The 23173-nt window shown below is 43.5% G+C and overlaps 1 protein-coding gene and 1 pseudogene across 2 annotated transcripts; one reads left to right on the forward strand and one right to left on the reverse strand.

Annotated features, from left to right (window-relative positions):
* Nucleotides 1-8669: 8669 nt before the first annotated feature.
* LOC114210370 (interferon-induced protein with tetratricopeptide repeats 2-like) lies at nucleotides 8670-20411 on the reverse strand. 2 transcript variants are annotated; one of them, XM_028104648.2, is made up of 2 exons: nucleotides 20225-20411; nucleotides 8670-13969 (listed from the first exon to the last, which is right to left on the reverse strand). In XM_028104648.2, exons 1-2 carry the CDS (start codon nucleotides 20227-20229, stop codon nucleotides 12463-12465), a joined length of 1512 nt encoding a protein of 503 aa, XP_027960449.1. In that variant the 5' UTR covers nucleotides 20230-20411; the 3' UTR covers nucleotides 8670-12462. The 2 variants fall into 2 exon arrangements, with proteins under 2 accessions (XP_027960449.1, XP_087876047.1); XM_088019921.1 differs by lacking the exon at nucleotides 20225-20411 and adding an exon at nucleotides 15404-15595.
* LOC114210251 (small ribosomal subunit protein eS25 pseudogene) lies at nucleotides 17645-20022 on the forward strand (annotated as a pseudogene).
* Nucleotides 20412-23173: the final 2762 nt, after the last annotated feature.

A 23173-nucleotide genomic window follows, 5' to 3' on the forward strand; every position in this document is an offset into this window, starting at 1 on the left:
GTACAACTAACAGGGCTCTAAGAGGAAATGAATCTTGAGTAAGAGCCGCGCCTATAGCACCCCCCAGCCCCCACCCTGTAGTGAGTCAGAACTCCCTCTTTCTGACGGTCGTGATGTCCCAGATCAGCTGACATGAAGGGGGCCCAGCTTGGAGAAGGACACAGATACCAAGCACCAAGCACCCTGCCTCATTACCGCAATCTTAACCCATCCTCGCTCTGCCCGCCCTTATCACCAGCATGGCCCTCAGACCCCAGTAAGGGGCACATGTGGGCTTTTGTCTGTTTCATTCACTGCTGAATCTCTAGTCCCTGCGGTAATAGCTGCCACACGCAGGCATTCAGAAGGTAGAGGTTGAATGAATGAACACGTGATCAGAAGTGTGGGCTGTGATGTCATCTGTCTGGATTTAAACCCAGGCTCCATGTGTGAGCTGTGACACTGGAAATTATCGAACGTTTCTCTGTACCTTAGTTTGTTCTCCTGTGGAATGGGGATCCCACTACTAGTACCAACTCATAACGGTGTTGTGTAGATCAAATGGGTTAAAGCCATGAAATGTCCTTGGACTATGCCTGGCACATGAAAAGTGCATGCAATTTTTTTATAATAATTTATAGCTGTAGTCATTATTAACCAAAGAGACCAGAAGGGAAACTTTTGATGTTGCCTTTTGGAGAACCTTAGCTCCCCTGATAGTCCACCATCCATCCGTCACGCACGCTAACCTAAGCCAAACGGCTCCTAACACCTGTACACATTCTGGGCTTCCCCAAGCACCACAACGTTTAAAATCCCTTGGCTCACCCTGGTGTCTGGCACTCCCACATCGTAATTTGGAACCATGGCAGTTTGCTATAATGGAAGAAATGCACTTTCTTTGCTTTTTCCTTATTCATACCCTTGATCGCAAAGGGATTACTGTATGTGTGGACCCAAGAGGAAAAGAGGTAACAGCACTAGGAGTCTGATGTCAGGAAATTACACAGAGCACGAGGGAAGCCTACTCTCCAGGACCACTGAGTACAGCTGAGGCACGTAGTTCAGTCTTGGAGAAAGCCTTATGGATGGCGGGTTATGTCTGCGAGCAGTGGGGCGGAAGCAGAAGCTATGCTTCTTGATGGTTCTCTACCCTTTGATTGGGACACACAGCCCAGCCTATCCCAACTGGAAACCCTTACTTTTAGGTGTCATTCAGGAGTTACAAGTTCTAGTATGTATTTATAGAAATGTATGTTAGGGGCTCCTGGGTGGCTCAGCTTGGGTCAATTTGCATTCAGCTTGGGTCATGATCTCAGGGTCCTGGGATCCAGCCCTGTATTTGGCTCCCCGTTCAGTGGGGAATCTGTTTGTCCCTCTGCCCCTTCCCTTGCTCATGCTCTCTCTTTTTCTCTCTCTCAAATAAATAAATAAAATCGTTTTAAAAATATATGTTAGGTGTACAAGAAATGCTGCAGAAGGAAACTAGGAACAGCATGGGGTTTTTTTGGTGTTGTTTTGAATTTGCACTCAAGAAGATGATTGGATAGAAATGTTTAAATCTTTTTTTTTAATTTTTTTATTGTAATGTTAATCACCATATAGTACATCATTAGTTTTTGGTGCAGTGTTCCATGATTCATTGTTTGTTCATAACACCCATTCCCCCAGCAGAACGTGCCCTCCTCAATACCCATCACCAGGCTAACCCATCCCCCTCCCCCCCTCCCCTCTAGAACCCTCAGTTTGTTTTTCAGAGTCCATCATCTCTCATGGTTCGTCTCCCCCTCTGACATACTCCCCTTTTCTTCCTCTCCTGTTATCTTCTTCTTTTTCTTTTTTCTTAAAATATGTTGCGTTATTTGTTTCAGAAGTACAGATCTGTGATTCAACAGTCTTGCACAATTCACAGCGCTCACCGTAGCACATACCCTCCCCAATGTCTATCACCCAGCCACCCCATCCCTCCCACCCCCAAACACTCCAGTAACACTCAGTTTCTTTCCTGAGATTAAGAATTCCTCATATCAGTGAGGTCATGTGATACATGTCTTTCTCTGATTGACTTATTTCACTCAGCATAACACCCTCCAGTTCCATCCACGTCGTTGCAAATGGCAAGATCTCATTCCTTTTGATGGCTGCATAATATTCCATTGTGTATATATACCACATCTTCTTTATCCATTCATCTGTCGATGGGCATCTTGGCTCTTTCCACAGTTTGGCTATGGTGGACATTGCTGCTATAAACATTGGGGTACACGTACCCCTTCGGGTCCCTACATTTGTATCTTTGTGGTAAATACCCAGTAGTGCAATTGCTGGATCGAACGGTAGCTCTAATTTCAACTGTTTGAAGAACCTCCATACTGTTTTCCAGAGTGGTTGCACCAGCTTGCATTCCCACCAACAGTGTAGGAGGGTTCCCCTTTCTCCACATCCCGCCAACATCTGTCGTTCCCTGACTTGTTAATTTTAGCCATTCTGACGGGTGTGAGGTGGTATCTCATTGAGGTTTTGATTTGGATTTCCCTGATGCCGAGCGATGTGGAGCACTTTTTCATGTGCCTGTTGGCCATTTGGATGTCTTCTTTGGAGAAATGTCTGTTCATGTCTTCTGCCCATTTCTTGATTGGATTCTTTGTTCTTTGGGTGTTGAGTTTGATAAGTTCTTTATAGATTTTGGATACTAGCCCTTTATCTGATATGTCATTTGCAAATATTTTCTCCCATTCTGTCGGTTGTCTTTTGGTTTTGTGGACTGTTTCTTTTGCTGTGCAGAAGCTTTTTATCTTGATGAAATCCCAATAGTTCATTTTTGCCCTGGCTTCCCGTGCCTTTGGCGATGTTTCTAGGAAGAAGTTGCTGCGGCTAAGGTCGAAAAGGTTGCTACCTGTGTTCTCCTTTAGGATTTGGATGGACTCCTGTCTCACGTTTAGGTCTTTCAACCATTTGGAGTCTATTTTTGTGTGTGGTGTAAGGAAATGGTCCAGTTTCATTCTTCTGCATGTGGCTGTCCAATTTTCCCAACACCATTTGTTGAAGAGACTGTCTTTTTGCCATTGGACATTCTTTCCTGCTTTGTCAAAAATAAGTTGACCATAGAGTTGAGGGTCCATTTCTGGGCTCTCGATTCTGTTCCATTGATCTATGTGTCTGTTTTTGTGCCAGTACCATACTGTCTTGATGATCACAGCTTTGTAATAGAGCTGGAAGTCCGGAATTGTGATGCCGCCAGCTTTGCTTTTCTTTTTCAGTATTCCTCTGGCTATTCTGGGTCTCTTCTGGTTCCATACAAATTTTAGGATTATTTGTTCCATTTCTTTGAAAAAAGTGGATGGTATTTTGATGGGGATTGCATTGAATGTGTAGATTGCTCTAGGTAGCATTGACATCTTCACAATGTTGATTCTCCCAATCCATGAGCATGGAACGTTTTTCCATTTCTTTGTGTCTTCTTCAATTTATTTCCTGAGTATTTTATAGTTTTCTGAGTACAGATCCTTTGCCTCTTTGGTTAGATTTATTCCTAGGTATCTAATGGTTTTGGGTGCAATTGTAAATGGGATCGACTCCTTGATTTGTCTCTCTTCTGTCTTGTTGTTGGTGTATAGGAATGCCCCTGATTTCTGTGCATTGATTTTATATCCTGCTACTTTACTGAATTCCTGTATGAGTTCTAGCAGTTTTGGGGTGGAGTCTTTTGGGTTTTCCACATACAGTATCATATCATCTGCAAAGAGTGAGAGTTTGACTTCCTCTTTGCCGATTTGGATGCCTTTGATTTCTTTTTGTTGTCTGATTGCTGTGGCTAGGACTTCTAATACTATGTTGAATAGCAGTGGTGAGAGTGGACATCCCTGCCGCGTTCCTGACCTTAGGGGAAAAGCTCTCAGCCTTTCCCCATTGAGAATGATATTCGCTGTAGGTTTTTCATAGATGGCTTTTATGATATTGAGGTATGTACCCTCCATCCCTATACTCTGAAGAGTTTTGATCAAGAAAGGATGTTGTACTTTGTCAAATGCTTTTTCTGCATCTATTGAGAGGATCATATGATTCTTGTTCTTTCTTTTGTTAATGTATTGTATCACGTTGATTGATTTGCGGATGTTGAACCAGCCTTGCAGCCCAGGAATAAATCCCACTTGGTCGTGGTGAATAATCCTTTTAATGTACTGTTGGATCCTATTGGCTAGTATTTTGGTGAGAATTTTTGCATCCATGTTCATCAAGGATATTGGTCTGTAATTCTCTTTTTTGATGGGGTCTTTGTCTGGTTTTGGGATCAAGGTAATGCTGGCCTCATAAAATGAGTTTGGAAGTTTCCCTTCCATTTCTACTTTTTGGAACAGTTTCAGGAGAATAGGTATTAATTCTTCTTGAAATGTCTGATAGAATTCCCCTGGGAAGCCATCTGGCCCTGGGCTTTTGTTTCTTGGGAGATTTTTGATGACTGCTTCAATTTCCTTAGTGGTTATAGGTCTGTTCAGGTTTTCTATTTCTTCCTGGTTCAATTTTGGTAGTTGATACATCTCTAGGAATGCACCCATTTCTTCCAGGTTATCTAATTTGCTGGCATAGAGTTGCTCATAATATGTTCTTATAATTGTTTGTATTTCTTTGGTGTTGCTTGTGATCTCTCCTCTTTCATTCATGATTTTGTTGATTTGGGTCATTTCTCTTTTCTTTTTGATCAGTCTGGCCAGGGGTTTATCCATCTTGTTAATTCTTTCAAAGAACCAGCTCCTAGTTTCGTTGATCTGTTCTACTGTTCTTTTGGTTTCTAGTTCATTGATTTCTGCTCTGATCTTTATGATTTCTCTTCTCCTGCTGGGTTTAGGCTTTATTTGCTGTTCTTTCTCCAGCTCCTTTAGGTGTAGGGTTAGGTTGTGTATTTGAGACCTTTCTTGTTTCTTGAGAAAGGCTTGTATTGCTATATACTTTCCTCTCAGGACTGCCTTTGCTGTATCCCAAAGATTTTGAACAGTTGTGTTTTCATTTTCATTGGTTTCCATGAATTTTTTTAATTCTTCTTTAATTTCTTGGTTGACCCATTCATTCTTTAGTAGGATGCTCTTTAGCCTCCATGTATTTGAATTCTTTCCGACTTTCCTCCTGTGGTTGAGTTCTAGTTTCAAAGCATTGTGGTCTGAAAATATGCAGGGAATGATCCCAATCTTTTGGTACCGATTGAGACCTGATTTGTGACCTAGAATGTGATCAATTCTGGAGAATGTTCCATGGGCACTAGAGAAGAATGTGTATTCCGTTGCTTTGGGATGGAATGTTCTGAATATGTCTGTGAAGTCCATTTGGTCCAGTGTGTCATTTAAAGTCTTTATTTCCTTGTTGATTTTTTGCTTAGATGATCTGTCCATTTCAGTCAGGGGGGTGTTAAAGTCCCCCACTATTATTGTATTGTTGTCAATGTGTTTCTTTGCTTTTGTTATTAATTGCCTTACATAATTGGCTGCTCCCCTGTTCGGGGCCTAGATATTTGCAATTGTTAGATCTTCTTGTTGGATAGACCCTTTAAGTAGGATATAGTGTCCTTCCTCATCTCTTATTACAGTCTTTGTTTTAAAATCTAGTTTGTCTGATATAAGGATTGCCACCCCAGCTTTCTTTTGGTGTCCATTAACATGGTAAATGGTTTTCCACCCCCTCACTTTCAATCTGGGGGTGTCTTTGGGTGTAAAATGAGTCTCTTGCAGACAGCATATTGATGGGTCTTGTTTTTTAATCCAATCTGATAGCCTGTGTCTTTTGATTGGGGCATTGAGCCCATTTACATTCAGGGTAACTATTGAAAGGTATGAATTTAATGCCATTGTATTACCTGTAAGGTGACTGTTAACTGTCTGTTGTCTGTGTTCGTTTCTGCTCTTTGCTGCTTTTAGGTTCTCTCTTTGCTTCGAGGACCCCTCTCAATATTTCTTGGAGGGCTGGTTTCGTGTTTGCAAATTCCTTTAGTTTTTGTTTGTTCTGGAAGCTTTTTATCTCTCCTTCTATTTTCAATGATAGCCTAGCTGGATATAGTATTCTTGGCTGCATATTTTTCTCGTTTAGTGCTCTGAAGATATCCTGCCAGTCCTTTCTGGCCTGCCAGGTCTCTGTGGATAGGTCTGTTGCCAATCTAATGTTTCTACCATTGTAGGTTACATATCTCTTCTCCCGAGCTGCTTTCAGGATTTTCTCTTTGTCTCTGAGACTCGTAAGTTTTACTATTAGATGTCGGGGTGTTGACCTATTTTTATTGATTTTGAGAGGGGTTCTCTGTGCCTCCTGGATTTTAATGCCTGTTTCCTTCCTCACATTAGGGAAGTTCTCTGCTATAATTTGCTCCAATATACCTTCTGCCCCTCTCTCTCTCTCTTCTTCTTCTGGGATCCCAATTATTCTAATGTTGTTTCGTCTTATCGTATCACTTATCTCTCGAATTCTGCCCTCGTGATCCTGTAGTTGTTTCTCTCTCTTTTTCTCAGCCTCTTTATTTTCCATCATTTGGACTTCTATATCGCTGATTCTCTCTTCTGCCTCATTTATCCTAGCATTTAGTGCCCCCATTTTTGATTGCACCTCATCAATAGCCTTTTTGATTTCGATTTGGTTAGATTTTAGTTCTTTTATTTCTCCAGAAAGGGTTTCTCTAATAACTTCCACGCTTTTTTCAAGCCCAGCTAGTATCTTTAAAGTCATGATTCTGAACTCTAGGTCCGACATTGTACTAATATCCGTATTGAGTAGGTCCCTGGCTGACGGTACTACCTCTTGTTCTTTTTGCTGAGGTGATTTTTTTCGTCTTGTCATTTTGTCCAGAGGAGAATAGATGAATGAGAGAACAAAAGGCTAACAGGTTTACAACGTCCCCAGCAAATATACTGTATACAAATCAGAAAAGACCTGAAACCAGGGGAAAAGAAAGGGAAAGAAAGAAAAAAGAAAGAGAAAAAGAAAAAAAAAAGAAAAAAAAGATAAAAACAAAAACAAAACAATTCAAAAAAGGCAGAATATGATCAAATATGATCAGGCTAGTGCATAGATCAGTGCCACACACTAGATTTTGGGCGTATTTTGGTCTGTTAGAAAAAAGTGCCTCCTAAAATTTTAAAGGAAGAAAGACATATATGTACAAAATAAGGGTTGATACAATGAAGGGATGGAAGATGACTGTAAAGATGAAAATTATAAAAGATTTTATAAAAGGACTTGGTAAGATAAGTTGTTTGAAAAAAGAAAGAAGATTTAAGGAAAAAAAAAAGGAAAAAGGGAGAGAATGTGATCAGGCAGGAGACTAGGACAAAGCCATACACTAGTGATTTAGGGTATATTTTGATCTGTTAGAAGAAACTGTACCTCAAAATTTTAAAGAGAGAACAACTTATATATATATGCCAAAAACAAGGGTAACTACTATGAAGGGATAAAATATGACTCTAAAAATGAAAAAAAAAAATGTTTTTTTTTTTTTTAAAAAGGTATTTGTAAGATGTTGGGTGAAAAAGGGAAAAAGAAAAATAAAAAAAAGTCAACAAAAATTAACTTTGATGAAATAATGAATCATGGTAAAAAAAAAAAAAAAAAAGCCATGAATCTATGTGCAGTATTCCCCTAGCGCTGGAGTTCTCCCGTTCTCCTTGATCGGTAAACTTGGTCTTGGCTTGCTGGCTGTTCGTGCTGATCTTCTGGGGGAGGGGCCTGTTGCCGTGGTTTCCAAATGTCTTTGCTGGAGGCGGTCCGGGCTAAGGAAGCTGCTCCGGTTTGCTCTCAGGAGCTTTTGTTCCCTGCAAGCTCTCGGTACAGCTTTGGAGGACCAGGGCAGAAATGGTGGCCTCCCAATCTCCACTCGGAGGAGCTGAGAACTCAGGGCCTCGCTCCTCAGTGCGCCCCCAGAGAAAAGCAGTCACTCCCGTGTCCCCGGTCTCCGGCCGCACTCCGTGCTCACCCGGCCTGTGACCGAGCGTTTCTCTCTCTGGCACCCGACCCCGTGTGGAGTCTCCAAACCCAGCAGATCCCTGCGGTGCGCTCCCGCGCTGCTCCTCCCGGGGGAGGAAGGGGAGTCTCCCCGGCTCTGCCGCTTGTTGGGTCCCTGCTGCAGGAGCAGTGGCCCGACTGTCGCCGATCACAGTTTATGGCCACCCCGAGCTGAGAGCCCGCGCCTCGGCTCCGTCTCTGCAGCCGGCTTCCCCGCTCCGATCCCTGGGAGCTCTGCCGCACTCAGGCACCCGCGGTCTCTCTGTGACCCCAGGGGTCCCGAGACCACACTGTCCCGGGAGGATTCCACCCCCCGCTTAGCCACTGCAGCGACGTCCCTCCGCGGAGCCGACTTCTAGAAGGTCCGATTTTGTGCTCCGCGGCTCTAGCACTTGCCAGAAGCGGCCGACGGAGGCCCCCTCCCCCGCCGTCTATCCTCCCGAAGATCGCCTCGGATTCACTTCTCCGCACGTCCTACCTTCCAGTAAGTGGTCGCTTCTCTGTTCAGAGAGTTGTTGCTACTCTCCTGTTCGATCTCCTGTTGAGTTCGTAGGTGTTCAGAATGGTTTGATCCCTATTCAGCTGAATTCCTGAGACCAGACAAAATCTAGGTCTCCTACTCCTCCGCCATCTTGCTCCGCCCCCCAGAAATGTTTAAATCTTATTATAAAGGTACCAGGTGGGGAGAAGCATAGGGAAAGCATGTGGTAGCTGTGTTTTGAAATGCCTGGAGCTACTGTGTTACGCTTCAGAAATCCGTATGGCCAGGGCCTGTGTATATAGTGCGTTCACGTTCACTAGAGGGTTGCACCAGCGGCTCTGGCAGCTGGGTTCGTGTTAGAAGATGCAGTAGGATTGCAAAATAGAAACTGGAAAAGAAAACCAACTCTCTTCTGGTAATATGTCTGTGATGAGAAAAATAAAACTTACTCAGCGAGAGTTCTGATTAGTCAGGCTGTTACAACTCTTTATGTATCTTTGACCCAGACGCATAAATGTAGGCCTGAGGCTGTCCCTGTCTCCGCCTAGCCTAAGGGAGAGTCCTTGTTTGCTGTTCTCAGAATGCGGAAAGCCATTTCCTCATTGCGTGGCCACATCAATCCCAGGAAATTTCAGTTTCACCTGGGAACCTGTCACAAATGAAAATTCTCAGGCTCCATCCTCAATAAAATGCATCAGAAATTCTAGGAGTGGGGCGAAGGAATCTCTGTGTTAGTAAACTTTCCAAATAATCCTAATGCACGCTATAAAGTATGAGAACCACATTATATTTTGACTGTAAGTAAAAATTCTTTTAATTCCATAAAACAAAACTCTACAGGTTTTTCTTGAGATTCATGGGGAAAAATGGCCCTCTTTTTTGTTCTCTGCCTCTGTAAAGAGTGTTTGACATAAGCTTTATCTACCTAGATGAGCTGGTGGCTAGTTCAATACTACTCACATCTGCTAGAGGACTCTTCACACCCTAAATACCCACAATGTGCCCTTCTTCTTAAACACAGAACATACTCAGGCCTTTCCCAAGAGTGTCAACCCAGAGTCAAGGCAACCATTGTGCCCAGCTATGCTCAGGGAACTCTTGGTGATGCACAGTTCCCCTCAATGGACAGGGTGTGGCTTCCTGTGGCCTGGTGAGAAAAACACCTAAAAGACTAGATAAGATTAGGTAACTCCTGTGTGTTCTGTTTGGCACAAGAACCATAGGAAACATCCCAGTTGAAGAAAGGGAACATGGAGGAAGCTCAGAGGTCACAAGTCAGTAGCAATGGTGAACGTCTGCTGGATAGGCATTTGGAAGATTCTTTCTTAGACCCAGATTCTGCTCTCTGATGAGAACCTTGCCAACATTCTCCATATCCCCGGCTCCACCCCCTGGGACGCTCTTTGTGACATTAACTCTCGTGTTCCCACGTCCTCTGCCATGGGCTGGGGTTCTGTGTTCACTTTCTGGGCCCCAGAGACTCCTGTGTGCACACAGAACCTCTGTTGATGGTATCCCTCGATGGAGAGCATTTATTCAATGAAGCAGTGCCTTCAAAGTATGCCTCAAATATTTGTCAGTGTCTGATTCTGAGAATAAAGAGTTTTAAAAGTTGATTATCACGGAAGCATTCATAGATAAAAGAGAGATGAAAAAGGCCACATAAAGGTATGAGGGACAGCAGAGGTGTGGAAATGCATCTCTGCATGTATATCGACTTCTGGTTCTCTTTGAACTTAGCAGCAGGAGCTTTTCCACCTCTCTCACCGGCTGCTTCACCAGCTCTCTGGAAGCAAAACCGTGGCTACTTGAGTTTCCAACCAGACTTGGTATGTTCCTTTGGGTTCCTCTTGCAGTTACTAAAGGGCTACAGGCAGAGATCCCCATAACATGCAAGGCCAGGCAACACCGGTTAAGATTGCCCCTAGGTGTCAGGGAAGGGAAGCGTCACCGTGAACTCTTTGGAGTTTGTGATCTGAGGGAAGGTTAAACTTTCATCCATCTAATGACAGAGGGGGGCAAGCCCTGCAACCCTGGCAGCACACGGGGTGGATGAAGCTCTTCCCTCTTTCTCGGGGAAATGAGACAGCTACAGGGTGAGTGCTGTCGACAGAAGCACAATATTGCAGCACGAACTTAAAGAGTTGTGACCTTCATCTTGGTACATTCTCATTCATCACATTCCTTGACAGCTTTGAGGAGCTTGAGAGAAGTTTGTTGCACAAAAAGTAAATTCCTGAACACGGATGGCGAAAGAGCAGAGTGGGATAGTTGGAGGAGAGCAGTCAGAGCAAAGGTCCAGGACATGGTTACAGTTTCAAGGATCAGTTGCGATGGACACCATTATGGATCGGCGAAGGGAGCAGAGGACACGTTGTACATGTTAGTGGTGAGGTGAGTGGGTGGGTGGTGGGAGTAAAGATGAAGGCATGGAGGAAGACCGGGAATCCAGAGACTCGTCGATTAGGTACAGGGATCTTCAGACGTTGATTAGTGTGGCTTGGACCCAGCAGGAACCAGTTGCAGAATAGACACCAGTGGGGTGGTCCTGGCATTCTGGCGTGACCATCTTTTGTTTTGAATTTGTTCTGTTGCATACTATTTTTGACAATGTGATATATGCTCTGGGTATCAAATTCAAAATTTAAAAATCTCTGCAGTTGAAATATATGTCTTCCTCCCATACAGACTCCCAGACAGCCCGTTCCTTCTCTGGAGGCTACCCTAGAGGAAATACATCCTTTTCCAAATAGTCTATGCATAATGTGATATGCTTTTCTTCCTCCTTCTACCCTTCCTTTGAACAATGTTAGCACGCTGTATACACTCTTCTGCATTTTTATTCTTTATTTTTTAATATATCTCAGAGATAGTGTTCTATATTTTTACATTTAGAACTACCTTATTAGTTTTTACAATAGCTGCATGCTGTTCTGTGTATGAAATATGAAAATTGAATTAATGAGTCCCCTAGTGATGGACCTTTGAGTTGTTGTCAGTCCTTTGTTATTATAAACAAAGCTTCATGAGTATCTTTAATCATGACTTTGCATGCATATGCAAATACAGGATAGATTAATGAGTGGAATTGCTGGGGTGAAGATTCACGAATGCCGAATTGCCATCAACAAATGCCGTCCATCTACACGATTTATAATCTCAATGGCGTTGCATGATGGAGGCTGTTTCCCCACATCCTTGTTAGTACCCTTTTCTTGAAAGGTGTTTCTTTGGTTGACCTGAGATGACCTCTCTTAATAGTGTTGGTTTGCTTTGCTCTTAATAAGAGCAACATTGACAATCATTTCACGTGTTTAAGCCATTTTAATTTCCTGACCTTTGCCCATTTGTCCAAAGGATCTGTTTCATCATTAAGGAAGTTAATCCTTTACCCGGTAATGTACTAAAACCGTATTTTTAAGTCTGTCATTGATCTTTCGACTTTCCGGAGGTCCCTCCTCTAGGAAGCGTGTTTTAATGTGGTTGAATTTCTTAATACTTTTGCCCTTTCGTGTTTTGTTTCATACTCACAACTTCCAGACCTGTGATTTAAAAAATCCTCTCAAGAATTCCTGTAGAAATTTTGTGATTTCTATTTTTTAAACATTTAAATTTTTGGTTTGTACGGAATTCATTTGGGAGCAGAAGGAGCAAGGAAAGAGGACCAGGCCTCAGTGATGTTGTCTTCTCTTGTTCTGTCAGCGGTGTTGAGTGCCTACTGTACGCGAGGCCGAGTGCAAGGTGCTGGGTGAGAGCTGGGGGGTGCAAACTGAGACTAAAGCAGAGTCCCACGGTCCCAAAGCAAGTGCTTGCCCTCAAAAGAGCTTTTGCTCAAAATATCTATAGGACAGAGGAAAAGTGATTCTGCATTTTCAGGTCTGGCTGAGAGAATTTGGGGAACCCGGAAAAAGAGACAGCAAAATGAAAAGCCCAGCCATCTGGCCCAGCTCCTGCAAGTTGCAGCTTCTCTGTCTCTCTGTGTCCCCGTTTCCCTCGCCTTTGTGACCACCTCGCCAGGCCTCCTACCCCTCTGTCTCATTCTCGCTCTGTCTCTTCTCTCTCGGAAGCCCTGAAGACTGGTTACAGGCTCTCTCTAGGGCCTTCCGCTCCTCTGGGTGGTGGGCCCCACCCGCGCCCCCTGTCATTTCCTCGCTGCCCTTCTCAGCCCGCAGGGCGGCCTCTGGGGGCGGACTGTCCCACGGGTGCCCCTTTCTATTCAGCTCGCGAATGAACCTGGAGAGTTGCCAACCCACAGCATCGAAGGTGTTTTCAGAGAGTCGCTTGTGGGCAATTTTTCTTAGGTTGACGATCAGCTTTTCCTTCTCGGTCACTGTCCCATTGATGTTCAAGCCCTGCAGGTAGTGGCTGATGGCGGTGTCATCACGCTGCTGCTGGTACTGCTGGAAGTTTCCATAGCGCAGGTGGAGGACTTGTCTTTCCGCTGGAGGCAGATCCTTACTGAATTCTTTCTGGAAGTAATACTCCGCCTTATCATACTGGCCCATGATGGCATAGAGGCAGGCAAGGTCTGAGCAGGCGCGGGGAAGGTTAATATTCAACTCGACAACTCTCTTAAAGTGATCCACCGCGTGTCTCGTCATCTCCTGCAGCTCTTCTTCATTCTCCTTCGTGGTATACCTCCTTGACCTCTGTATTTGCCGGATTTTTGCTCTGTAGCAGCATCCGATCTGCAGATGTTGATAGACGTTGTTCGGTACCGATTCTAAAGCCTTTTTAAGTAATTCGATAGCCGTGTCCAGAGTACCTTTATTTCGGTAATATTTGGCTGCACTGCAGAGGACGTCTGTTGGGCACGGCGTTTTCTTCAAGGCCTCTTCGACTAGCTTATCTCCTTCAGCTTGTTTCTGGGTCTTTTGGAGAGTCAGAGCCAGGAGAACGTGAATATACTGGTTGTCAGGATTCAGTCGGATGGCCCGCCTTAGCAGGCAAATGGTGTTCTCTGTTGGTGCTTTGTCACCCAGACGGTAGAGTGTGATAGCCAGTCCCAGGGAGAATTCTGGATTGGTGGGTTTCTTTTGCAAAGCCTTCTCAAAACACTCCTTAGCCCGTTCATAATACTTTTCTCCCCATTTTAAAAGTGCCCATCCCTTTTCACAGTCAATCTCAGGGCATTCAATTCTGTAGGAGCTTGCAAACTTCTTGCAAAGATGTCCTACCTTGTCAACGTAAGCCTGTGCCTCTGGAAGCCTGCCCATGTGATAATAGACCCAGGCATAGTTTCCCCAGGTGACCAGACTTCGGATTTTGCCTTGGCGGGCCTGTCCATGCAGGATGAACTCTTCTGCTTGCTGTAAATATTCCAGAGCCGCCTTGTTCTGGCCTCGGAGGTGTTTAACATAGGCAAACAGATTGTACATGATTGCTTTGAATTCTTTGTTTAGAAACCGTGCCTGGTCACGCACTCTGTTCTCCAGATCATCTAAGGAACTTTCTTCATCATGTAAGTTCCAGGTGAAATGGCATTTCAATTGCAGTAAGATATTTTCCAGGGAATGTTTGGTGATTTCACTGTAGGGGAAGAAGAGCAGACATTTGGGGATATGAGTGAGCAGATGGACAAAGCAACAAGTTTAGGGCATGGCCCCCTGACCATTTCTGAGAAAAGGCCCAAACAGTGCTGGCACTCTGATCCGGAATTGTGAGAAACGAATTTCTGTTGTTTATTATAAGCTACCAGTCTGTGGTATTTTGTAAAAGCCCCCCAAATGGATGGAAGTCGATGGGATGGCCCAGAAGGAAGGGGGAGTGGAGGAAATTTATTACCCAGGGACACCCCAATTCCACCTGTCTTAGAGAAGGATGGGCACAGCAGTCCTGGACCTCCAACTGCAAAGCAAGGAAATTTCTCTGTAGAAATTATCAGAGAATGGTGCGGTAGTTGAGTAATAATATTTAGTGAGGTTGGTTTTTTGTTTCCTCTCTCAAGCATGGAAACCAGGGTGTGAGCCTGCACTTCTGATCCACCAGAATATTCAGGGAATAAGTAAGAGGAAATGCTGGGCTGAAGACACCAAGAGATGAGAGGGGGATCATTTGGGGCTGGGTGTGAATAGATATCCCTCAGGGGTCCTTTCCAAGAGATGGAGTGTGCACAGAGTGTTAATTTATTCAGGTTGGCTCGGGGCAGGCTTTTGGTCCATCTGACATTGGGCCAACAAGGGTAGCCCCGCCTGTGTCACTGTCTCTGCCTTTGCTGAGCTGGCTCTTCGGGCAGATTCACGAACTAGAACAACTCAAATACTCTCCACTCTCTCCCCGGGTGGGTGCCACCTGATGCTGTGGTCCACCACCCTTTTGATTTGCTCAATGGTCACAAAGACAGTAGTCAGGTTCCTTACAGAGACATCTAGAGCAGAGGAGAAACAGCACACAAAGAGCCCACATGCAAATGCTATTCACAAAAATCAAAGGACAAACTAGAAAACAGATTATAAGCATGCAAGAGGTATTCCGTTTAATATCTAAAAGGCACTTTTAGTATTCATATTTCAGTAGATACTAATATGAGCAGGTAGTTCGAAACACACATAAAAAAACACACATATAAAAAAATGGTCACTAATCAAAGAAATGCAAATTAAATTAACGGTATTTCAATGGCTTTTAAAGCTTCAGTTACACAAAAAAGATTTTTAAGAATCACAGCTGGGCATTTTTACTTATACATGATGGTTCGGAACATACTTTGACATAAAACTTGCAGGGAATTGTGGCAAAACATACAAGGAGCTCTTGACTAAAAATCTGAATATTAAGAATGTATAGAAAACCAGATATTCAGTCAAAGGTTGTGATGGCCTATGCATGTGTCATGTTGGCTAGGCTATTGTGCCCAGTTACTAGATCAAACATGAACCTAAATGTTGCTGTGGAAGTATTCTGTAGACGTGATTAAAGTCCACAAGCATTTAATTTTAAGTAAGAAAGATTATTTTATTTTACCTGGGTGGGCCTGGTTTAATCAGTTGAAAGGCTCGAGGATAGTGCTGAGGCTCCCTGATGAAGAAATTCTGCCAGTGGACAGCCACTGACACCCATGCCCTGGAGTCCTGGTCTGCCTTCCTTGATGGTTTGCCCTGTGGAGTTGGACTTGACCAGCAGCCCTCATCATCACATAGGCTGATTCCTTGCATCATATCTCTTCTTGTATATCTCCAGCCTCAGCTTCTCTGGCTGCACCCTGACTGCCGCAGAAGTTTGTGAACAAGGGATGTTCATCGCAGGATCAGTTACAACTGCTTAAAACTTTAAACTAGGTGATGGTGGAAAATAAATAAAGGTATCATGAGACTATCCATTGAACACATGAGACTGTTTTAGCTCCCTCCTTGATCAAATCCTACCAAGATGACATGGTCTATGAAGGCTTCTAACCATAAAGGAAAGAGAACACAAGGACGGCAGAATCTCGGAAACCCTGACACAGCTAGACAAGTGGGGATTGGTTTTTCCAAACATGGGAACATGGGAAAGCTAACTCTGCCACCAGTGGGGGAACCTAAGAAACAACCCATTGATACTGCAGAATTCCCCAAAGGCTCAGGAGTTAGCAGCACAAAGTGCTGCAGAAGTGCGTGTGTGTGTGTGTGTGTGTGTGTGTGTGTGTGTGTGTGTGTGTGTGTAGGGGTGAAGAGGGGTCCCTGGGCTCTCCAGCAATTGAAAACGACCAGACGCCAAACAGGAAGCTCCGGGCAAGTCTTATATTGGGGCTTATGCCCGAGCACAAGGCAAGCAACACAAGGGAAAGGACCCTCCGTGCTGGCTCCCAGAACAAAGGCCAGGGAAAGATTTTAAGAAGAGACTGAGGCAGGAAAGGAGTAATGTCTAAGCATGTAGGTGGGGAAGGGAGACAGGAAGTTGGGCATGCAGGTGCAGTGGACAGAACCTACACCAAAATGTCTCATTAGCATGTTAAATCCCCGCCCATGGACATGATTTTTAGTATAAAGATGGAGAAAGTTTGTCAAGGGTCAGCTCTGGGGTCCACCTCGGAGCAGACTGGTTTGGTTCTGTCTTTACCAATCTTCCTGGTGGAGCCCCCCTTTGTTAAGCTTCCTGCCCCCTGTGTTCCTGCAAGGTGTGCTATTCGGGGGCATGGTTTCAGCTGTCCGGGAATGCTGGGGTTCCGATTAGGATTGAGGGGACCCGAGTCTAGTCCGGCTCTGTTTCAACAGGAACACTGATCCCATAGACTCTGCCTCTGGTCCTCGCAACGCCCACGCCCTAATGTAGCAGAAGGTTGTAGTGTCTTCTGTACAGAGGATAAAAGAGACGGTCCTGGACTATGGTTATAGGCACAGCTGGATGCCTCGGGTACTATACAGCAAATGAGAGAGTTAAATAAATGTTTGCATGTAGAATTTTGAGATCACATCTTCCCGAGTCAGCTCTAAAAGTGCGGCAGCCAGGCTTATTTCTTCTGGGCAAGGGATGAGTAGCCTGTTACGGAGGAAGTCAAGGAAGTCCAGGAGACAGACATCAGGGGTTCCTCCTCAAATGGGGCAGTGAGGTCACCGTGAAAGGAAGCCCCTTGCAGGTGCTCCAGGCTTCCTTTTGGTATTTTAGTGTTTCTCTCTCAATCATGAACGGGCGTCAGAGGATCCCCAGATATTTTAGGAAAGGCTTCTCACCTGGAGGACAGTGGCCCAAACAAGCACATGGTAAAATTGTCCTGAAGGGAGCAGAAGACTTAAAACAACAAGAATAGGAACAAATAAAGGGTCATCAATAAATTGAGATACGAGAGAAGATGCTGCATCCGTGGAATAAAAGCAAATGCTTTAAAAAACAAAAAAAAGCCCCAAACATTTAAAGAACATGGAAGAAGTCTTGGAAATTAAAACAATTAATTTAAGTGAAAAACTCAGAAGATTAAGATTGAAAGGAAAAATGGTAAAAAAAAAAAAATCTTTTCAATAGTACAACCACCAGATAAAAAGAGGACAAATACGATACATAACATGGAAAATTAGAGGGACAGCCTTGGAGGAGCAACGGCTGAATAATTTGAGTTCTAGGTGGAACAAGGGAAATGAAAGGAAGAAAGAACATTCTAGAAGAATGCAATAAAGTTTCCCTGAATGGAAGGCTGTAAGTTTCCACATGGTAAAAATAAACTTTAGCCCCTTTTGTCGGACATCTTAGCGAGGCTGCAGGGGGAGCATTAGCTCCTTGAGCTTTTCGATGCCGCCCAAGGACAAGAAGAGAGATACCAGGAAGTTGGCTAAGAAAGACAAAGATCCAGGGCACAGATCTGGGGGCAAGGCCAGAAACAACTGGCCCAAGGGAAAGCTCAGAACAAGCTCAATAACCCAGTGTCATTTGACAAAGTGACATATGACAAATCTGTGCAGAGTTCCCAACTATAAATTTAGACCCCCAGTGGTTGTTTCTGAGAGACTCAGGACTTCCTGGCCAGGGCAGCCCTCCAGGAGCTTCTTTATTAAACTGGTCTCAGAGCACAGAGCTGAAGTCATTTACACCAGAAACACCGAGGGTGGGGGTGTCCCAGGTACTGGTGAAGATGCTCGGAACACATCCCACCAAAGGCACATTTTGAAAAATAAGACCTTATTAAATAATAATAATAAAAAACTAACCCTTTACCAAGTACTTGATGGTAAGCTTTTAGAACACTGGTGACAGAATTCTACAGTTCCAGGGGGAAAAGGGTGTATATAACACAACAAGAATCCAAATGTTGTTGAACATCTCGACAATGACTCGAAAAGCTAGAAGACAATGGAGAAATGCCTCCCAAAAGCTGTGGGAAGATAATTTTAAATTTCGCCACACAATCATTTAAATGTGAGGAAAGCGCGGAGACCCTTTCATACACGTAAGCAAAAAATTTACGTTACAGACACTTGTTCAGGAAGCTGAGAGGAGATGCCCCCCTCAAAATTAGGAGTAAACCCAGGTAGTAAATAAAGAAATGGGATGTGGGAAACACAGGGCTCAGCGCAAGAGAAGGTCTTACATAAGATGGGAGGGAGAAGGAAATAGTCCATGCTTTTCCACGGACCTGGAGTGCAGCCAGGGTAGACAGGAGTAGGTCACAGGTCCTGTGAGGGATTGCCTCCAAAATATGACGAGGGCAGCTCGCCTCAGATTTGAAAATATGGAAAGGAGTTTTGTTCAACTAGAATAGAGCTCGGGGCTGAGATGGTGATAAGTACTTAGAAACCTAAAAAAAAAGAAACAAAAAACAAAACCACTTTTGTTTGTTTGTTTCCTTTAACTTCAGAAAAAATGAAACGAAATATGGGAAAAGAAAGGTCGTGGGGGAACCAGACAGGATTCAGCTGTGAGTAGGGTTTGTGTCGTTGTAATAATCCAAATACCGAATATCGATCCAACCAAAGTCACAAAGAGATATTGGGAGGGGACGATGTAGGAGAGGATGGGGGGGGTGTGTTGGGGAGGGGCTTCAATGGTGGAAAACAAATAGATAATGGCCAAAATTGAAAAATCAAGAACTACCAATATAATCATGTTATTGAAGTATATGGCTATAAATAGCACAAGCGTCCCTAAAAGAATTACCGATGGCCTCTGGAGAAGGGGAGTATGGTGGGGGTTGCGGGATGCTGTTTTTCTAACCCTGTAGATCATGTTGACTATTTAAATGGTGTGAATGCATAAATTTGATTATAAAGTAAGGAATCGGGAGAGAAAGAAGGAGGAATGGAAGGGGGGAAGGAGGGAGGGAAGAAAGAAAAAAGGGAAAGAAGGAAGGAAGAAATCATAATACATCCATATTTTGCAGCATTATCGAAGACCTTGATACTCATGATGTTGAAAAATTTTACTGATAACACTCACAATATAATGTTAAGTGAAAAGATAAGATGAAACTGTATGGAATCTATACCCTCAACTTTGAAAAGATTTCCCCCCAAATCTACTTAATAAAGTGTATACACACACACACACACACACACACACACACACACACACACATATCTCTCTCAAATGTTGAAATAGTTTATTCCTGGTGGGTTATATAAGAGACAATTGAATTTTTCCCCTTAGACTAGCTGGCATTTTCCCCAAGTTCTTTAGCGTGCTCATTGTATCTTTATACTGAAAAAAGTCCTTCATGATTCTAGTTGGATTTTTTTGTTTGTTTTTAAGAGATCACTGAAGATTAAAAACAAAACAGAAAAGGAAAGCGTGGGTACTGGGACTGATGGAGCCCAGTTTCTCTGGAGGCTCTGGGCAACCTCAGAGATGTGAATTCTGGTTTAATGCCCCACTGCGGTTCTTTGGAAAATAATTAGTTAAATCCAGCCCATCCTTTATTAGGGCGTCCAATGCTGAGCTTATAAAGAGTATGCTTCCCTTAAAAATTATAATTAAATAACCCCAAGCTCCTGACTTTTCCTTTCATATGAAAAACAGGAAAACAAAAGCTTATAAGAATATTTCTGCGGGGTTGGCATCCTTAACTGATGAAAATTTGCCTGCAACAGAATGAAATAAACTTGCCCCTCCCCCTTCCCCCAATGCCTCCTGTGTCTTTTCTTCCTTGCTCCAGCCTCTGGCTGCTTCCTGGCTAGATTTCTAAAAGCTTCCACTGGGGAGAGCCTGTGTGCATCTGAAAAGTGCTGCAAAATTTAAAATGCCTGCAACAATTACGATCCAGATTTAAGGTACATTAAATATTTAAGCCGGCGCCGAAATCTAGCACTTAAGAAAAATCTGTCTTGAGATTTTTCTAGACACAATTTCAAGAGACCAATGCAAGATAAAACCTTTTACCTCATGGTCGTAGGCTGAGGGCTGCCCAGCTGTCCTGCAGTGTCCTGGAAGGCTGATTTGCTGCTCAGAAGTCTCCCTGAGCTGGAAGCCGCCTCGGCCCCCTGGCCAACCTAGTAGTCTTTAAGCCCACGTGATTGATTAACTAAATCTTTCTTCCCATATCCATAGATCATGCATTCTTGATAGAAGGAGCGGAGCACTTCTGCACCTCACCAAACTCTCCTGCACCACCTGCTGGGCACCAAGGAACCAGATCTCTTGCACAACTTCTGAGCACCACAGTAACATCCATAGCCGGCACTATAGAGTCTGCACGGAATCAAGAAATATTACAGACCACTGCACTCCCTTAACGAATTCACTGCCCTAAACCCCTTTAAAAAAGTCTCTGGGCCACGCAGAAACCTTGGAGTTGGCCTTTGGACAAGGGTCTACCTACCACCTTCTCCCCAGGTGGCCCACCAACAGAATAAAGCTCATCTTCCTTTCCATTCAAAACTCCCATCTTAACTGGTGGCTTTTGGAGCAAGGGGCAGCCAAGCTTGCTGACTGCAGATTCCTGAGGATGAGAAGCACAGCGCTGCTGACCAGGGGTACCTTTGTCAGTACTTGCACATCTGAATGGAAAAATATCCTGGCAAGTGCAACTGACTTTCAGCTATGCTGGTTTCCCATTGTGGGGAAAGGAGATGTGACCAAGGAGAGCTTTGATCTTTCTGATTGGGAACTCACTGGGACAAAATGTTTGGGAGGAAGCATATGTGAGGACATTCAGGGTGGAGGAAAATTTACTGGAGGGAGGACCCAACTTGTAGCAGTCAGAGAGCTAGAAATCGAAGTGACCACTGCACCCGTGTGGCTTCAGGAAACTATGGCCGCGGTTGGACCACTAGCTAGTACTGATGGTGAAGCTCTGCTCAGGGCTTTATAGGACTCATCTGATTTACTCCATTTGACCCCCATGTGAGAGATGGCCCTTTAGCAGGTGAGTAAGAGAAGACTCAGCTTACTTATGCAACATGCCCAGGGAGGCAAGTCCCGATCTGTCTGCTTCAAAGACCTCACTTGTTTAATTGTGGGGCTTATGAGCCCAAAGAGTCTCTTGGTCTGAAGATCTGAACTACATGGTTCATTTATATACTGCTAGCAGGAACGTAAGCTGGTATAGCCATTATGAAAAACAGTATGAAGCTTCCTCAAAAAATTAAAAATCGGGGGCGCCTGGGTGGCTCTGCTATCTAATTATCTATCATCTATCTATATAAATATCTATCTGACTATCTGATTATCTATCTATCTGTCTATCACCTGTCTCCCTCTCTGTCAGTCTGTCTGAGAATCTTTTGCTCAGACTCAAGAAATTCTTTCAGTAAGTTACTGGCCATCTTCATCTGGGATAATCATAAGTTAGGAGCTAGCAAACTACAGCCTGAGGGCCAAATCCATTCCTCTGCCTATTTTTATATAGCCTTCAAGTTAAGAATGCCTTAAAAATTTTTTTTTACAATTTTAGAGTTGTAAACACACACACACACACACACAGAAAAACATGTGACAGAGACCATATGTGGCCTGCAAAGGCTAGAATTATCTATCTGGCCCTCTGCAGAAAAAAGTTGCTGACCCCTATCATAAGCGAATTCAGTAAGTCTAAAAAGGAATTTATCTTTCTCCCCAAAACTCCTCTTCTTCTAGTCCCTATATTCATGAAAGGCCCCATCATTTACCCGATTATGCCACCTCATGGATTAGTAAAGATCTGGGGGAATGTTTTATATTTACTGCCTGCCATGTCCAGATTTGCTTAGGGGGAAGTTGCTACCATCAGAACATGCTTTTCTCAATGGGATGCCTTCCTCAGTCCTCATCAATGAGCCCCATGGCAGCTGGTACTCCTGGTGTGTAGGACATGGCCTTGTCTTCAGAGTTTACTTCATGTGGCTGGAAGCTGCTATATTGCAGATGTACCAACTGTTTCCTTGTAGGAGTTCACTCCTTTCTTAATTCTCTCTGTACGTAGCCTCTTGCTTTTCCACACTCGACTGTCTCCATTTATGTATGAGCCAGATGTCAGCAGGCAGCAGATATTCTCATTGGACTCAGTAGCTGCCTTTAAAGAATTTAAACCATTATGGAAAACAATATGGAGTTTCCTTCAAAAAGTTAAAAATAAAACTACCATGTGATCCAGCAATTCCACTTCTAGGTATATATCTGAAGGAAAGGAAGCCACTATTTTGAAAAGAGATCTACACCCATTGTTCACCGAAGCATTATTTACAACAGCCTAGACATGGAAGCAACCTAAGTGTCCATCGATGGATGAATGAGAAAGAAAAAATGGATATATATCACATTTTTAAATATATATGGATATAATAGAATATTATTCAGCCATAAAAAAGGGAAATGTTGTCATTTGTGACAACAACATAGATGAGCCTTGAGGGTATTATGCTAAGTGAACTAAGAGAAAGACACATACTGTATGACTTCACTTTTATGTGAAATCTAAAAAAAACAAAAAACAAAAACAAACCCAAACTCATAGAATAAGAGATCAAATTTGTGGTTGCCAGAGAGGCAGGGGTGCCGGGGTATTGGGTGAAGGTGGTCATATGTACAAGCTTCTGGTTATAAGATAAATGAGTACTGGGGATGTAATGTACCGCATTGCCACACTTAACAATGCAGTGTGGTACATTTGAAAGTTGCTAAGAGAGTAGATCTTAAAAGTTCTCGTCACAAGGGAAAAAATTATTTTTTGTAACAAAAATTTTCATGAGGTGATGGATATTAACTAAACATTGTGATAACTATTTCACAATATGTAGGGATATCAAGTCATTGTGCTATATGCCTTAAACTTAAACAATGTTATTTGTCCAATTATATCTCAATAAAAATGGAAGAAAAAAATAACAATAAAGGTACTTATTGAAAAAAATT

This window comes from Eumetopias jubatus, unplaced genomic scaffold (genome assembly GCF_037043125.1).
Source record: "Eumetopias jubatus isolate StellerSeaLion01/CBP00866 unplaced genomic scaffold, mEumJub1_p1.0 scaffold_17, whole genome shotgun sequence".
NCBI lineage: Eukaryota > Metazoa > Chordata > Mammalia > Carnivora > Otariidae > Eumetopias > Eumetopias jubatus.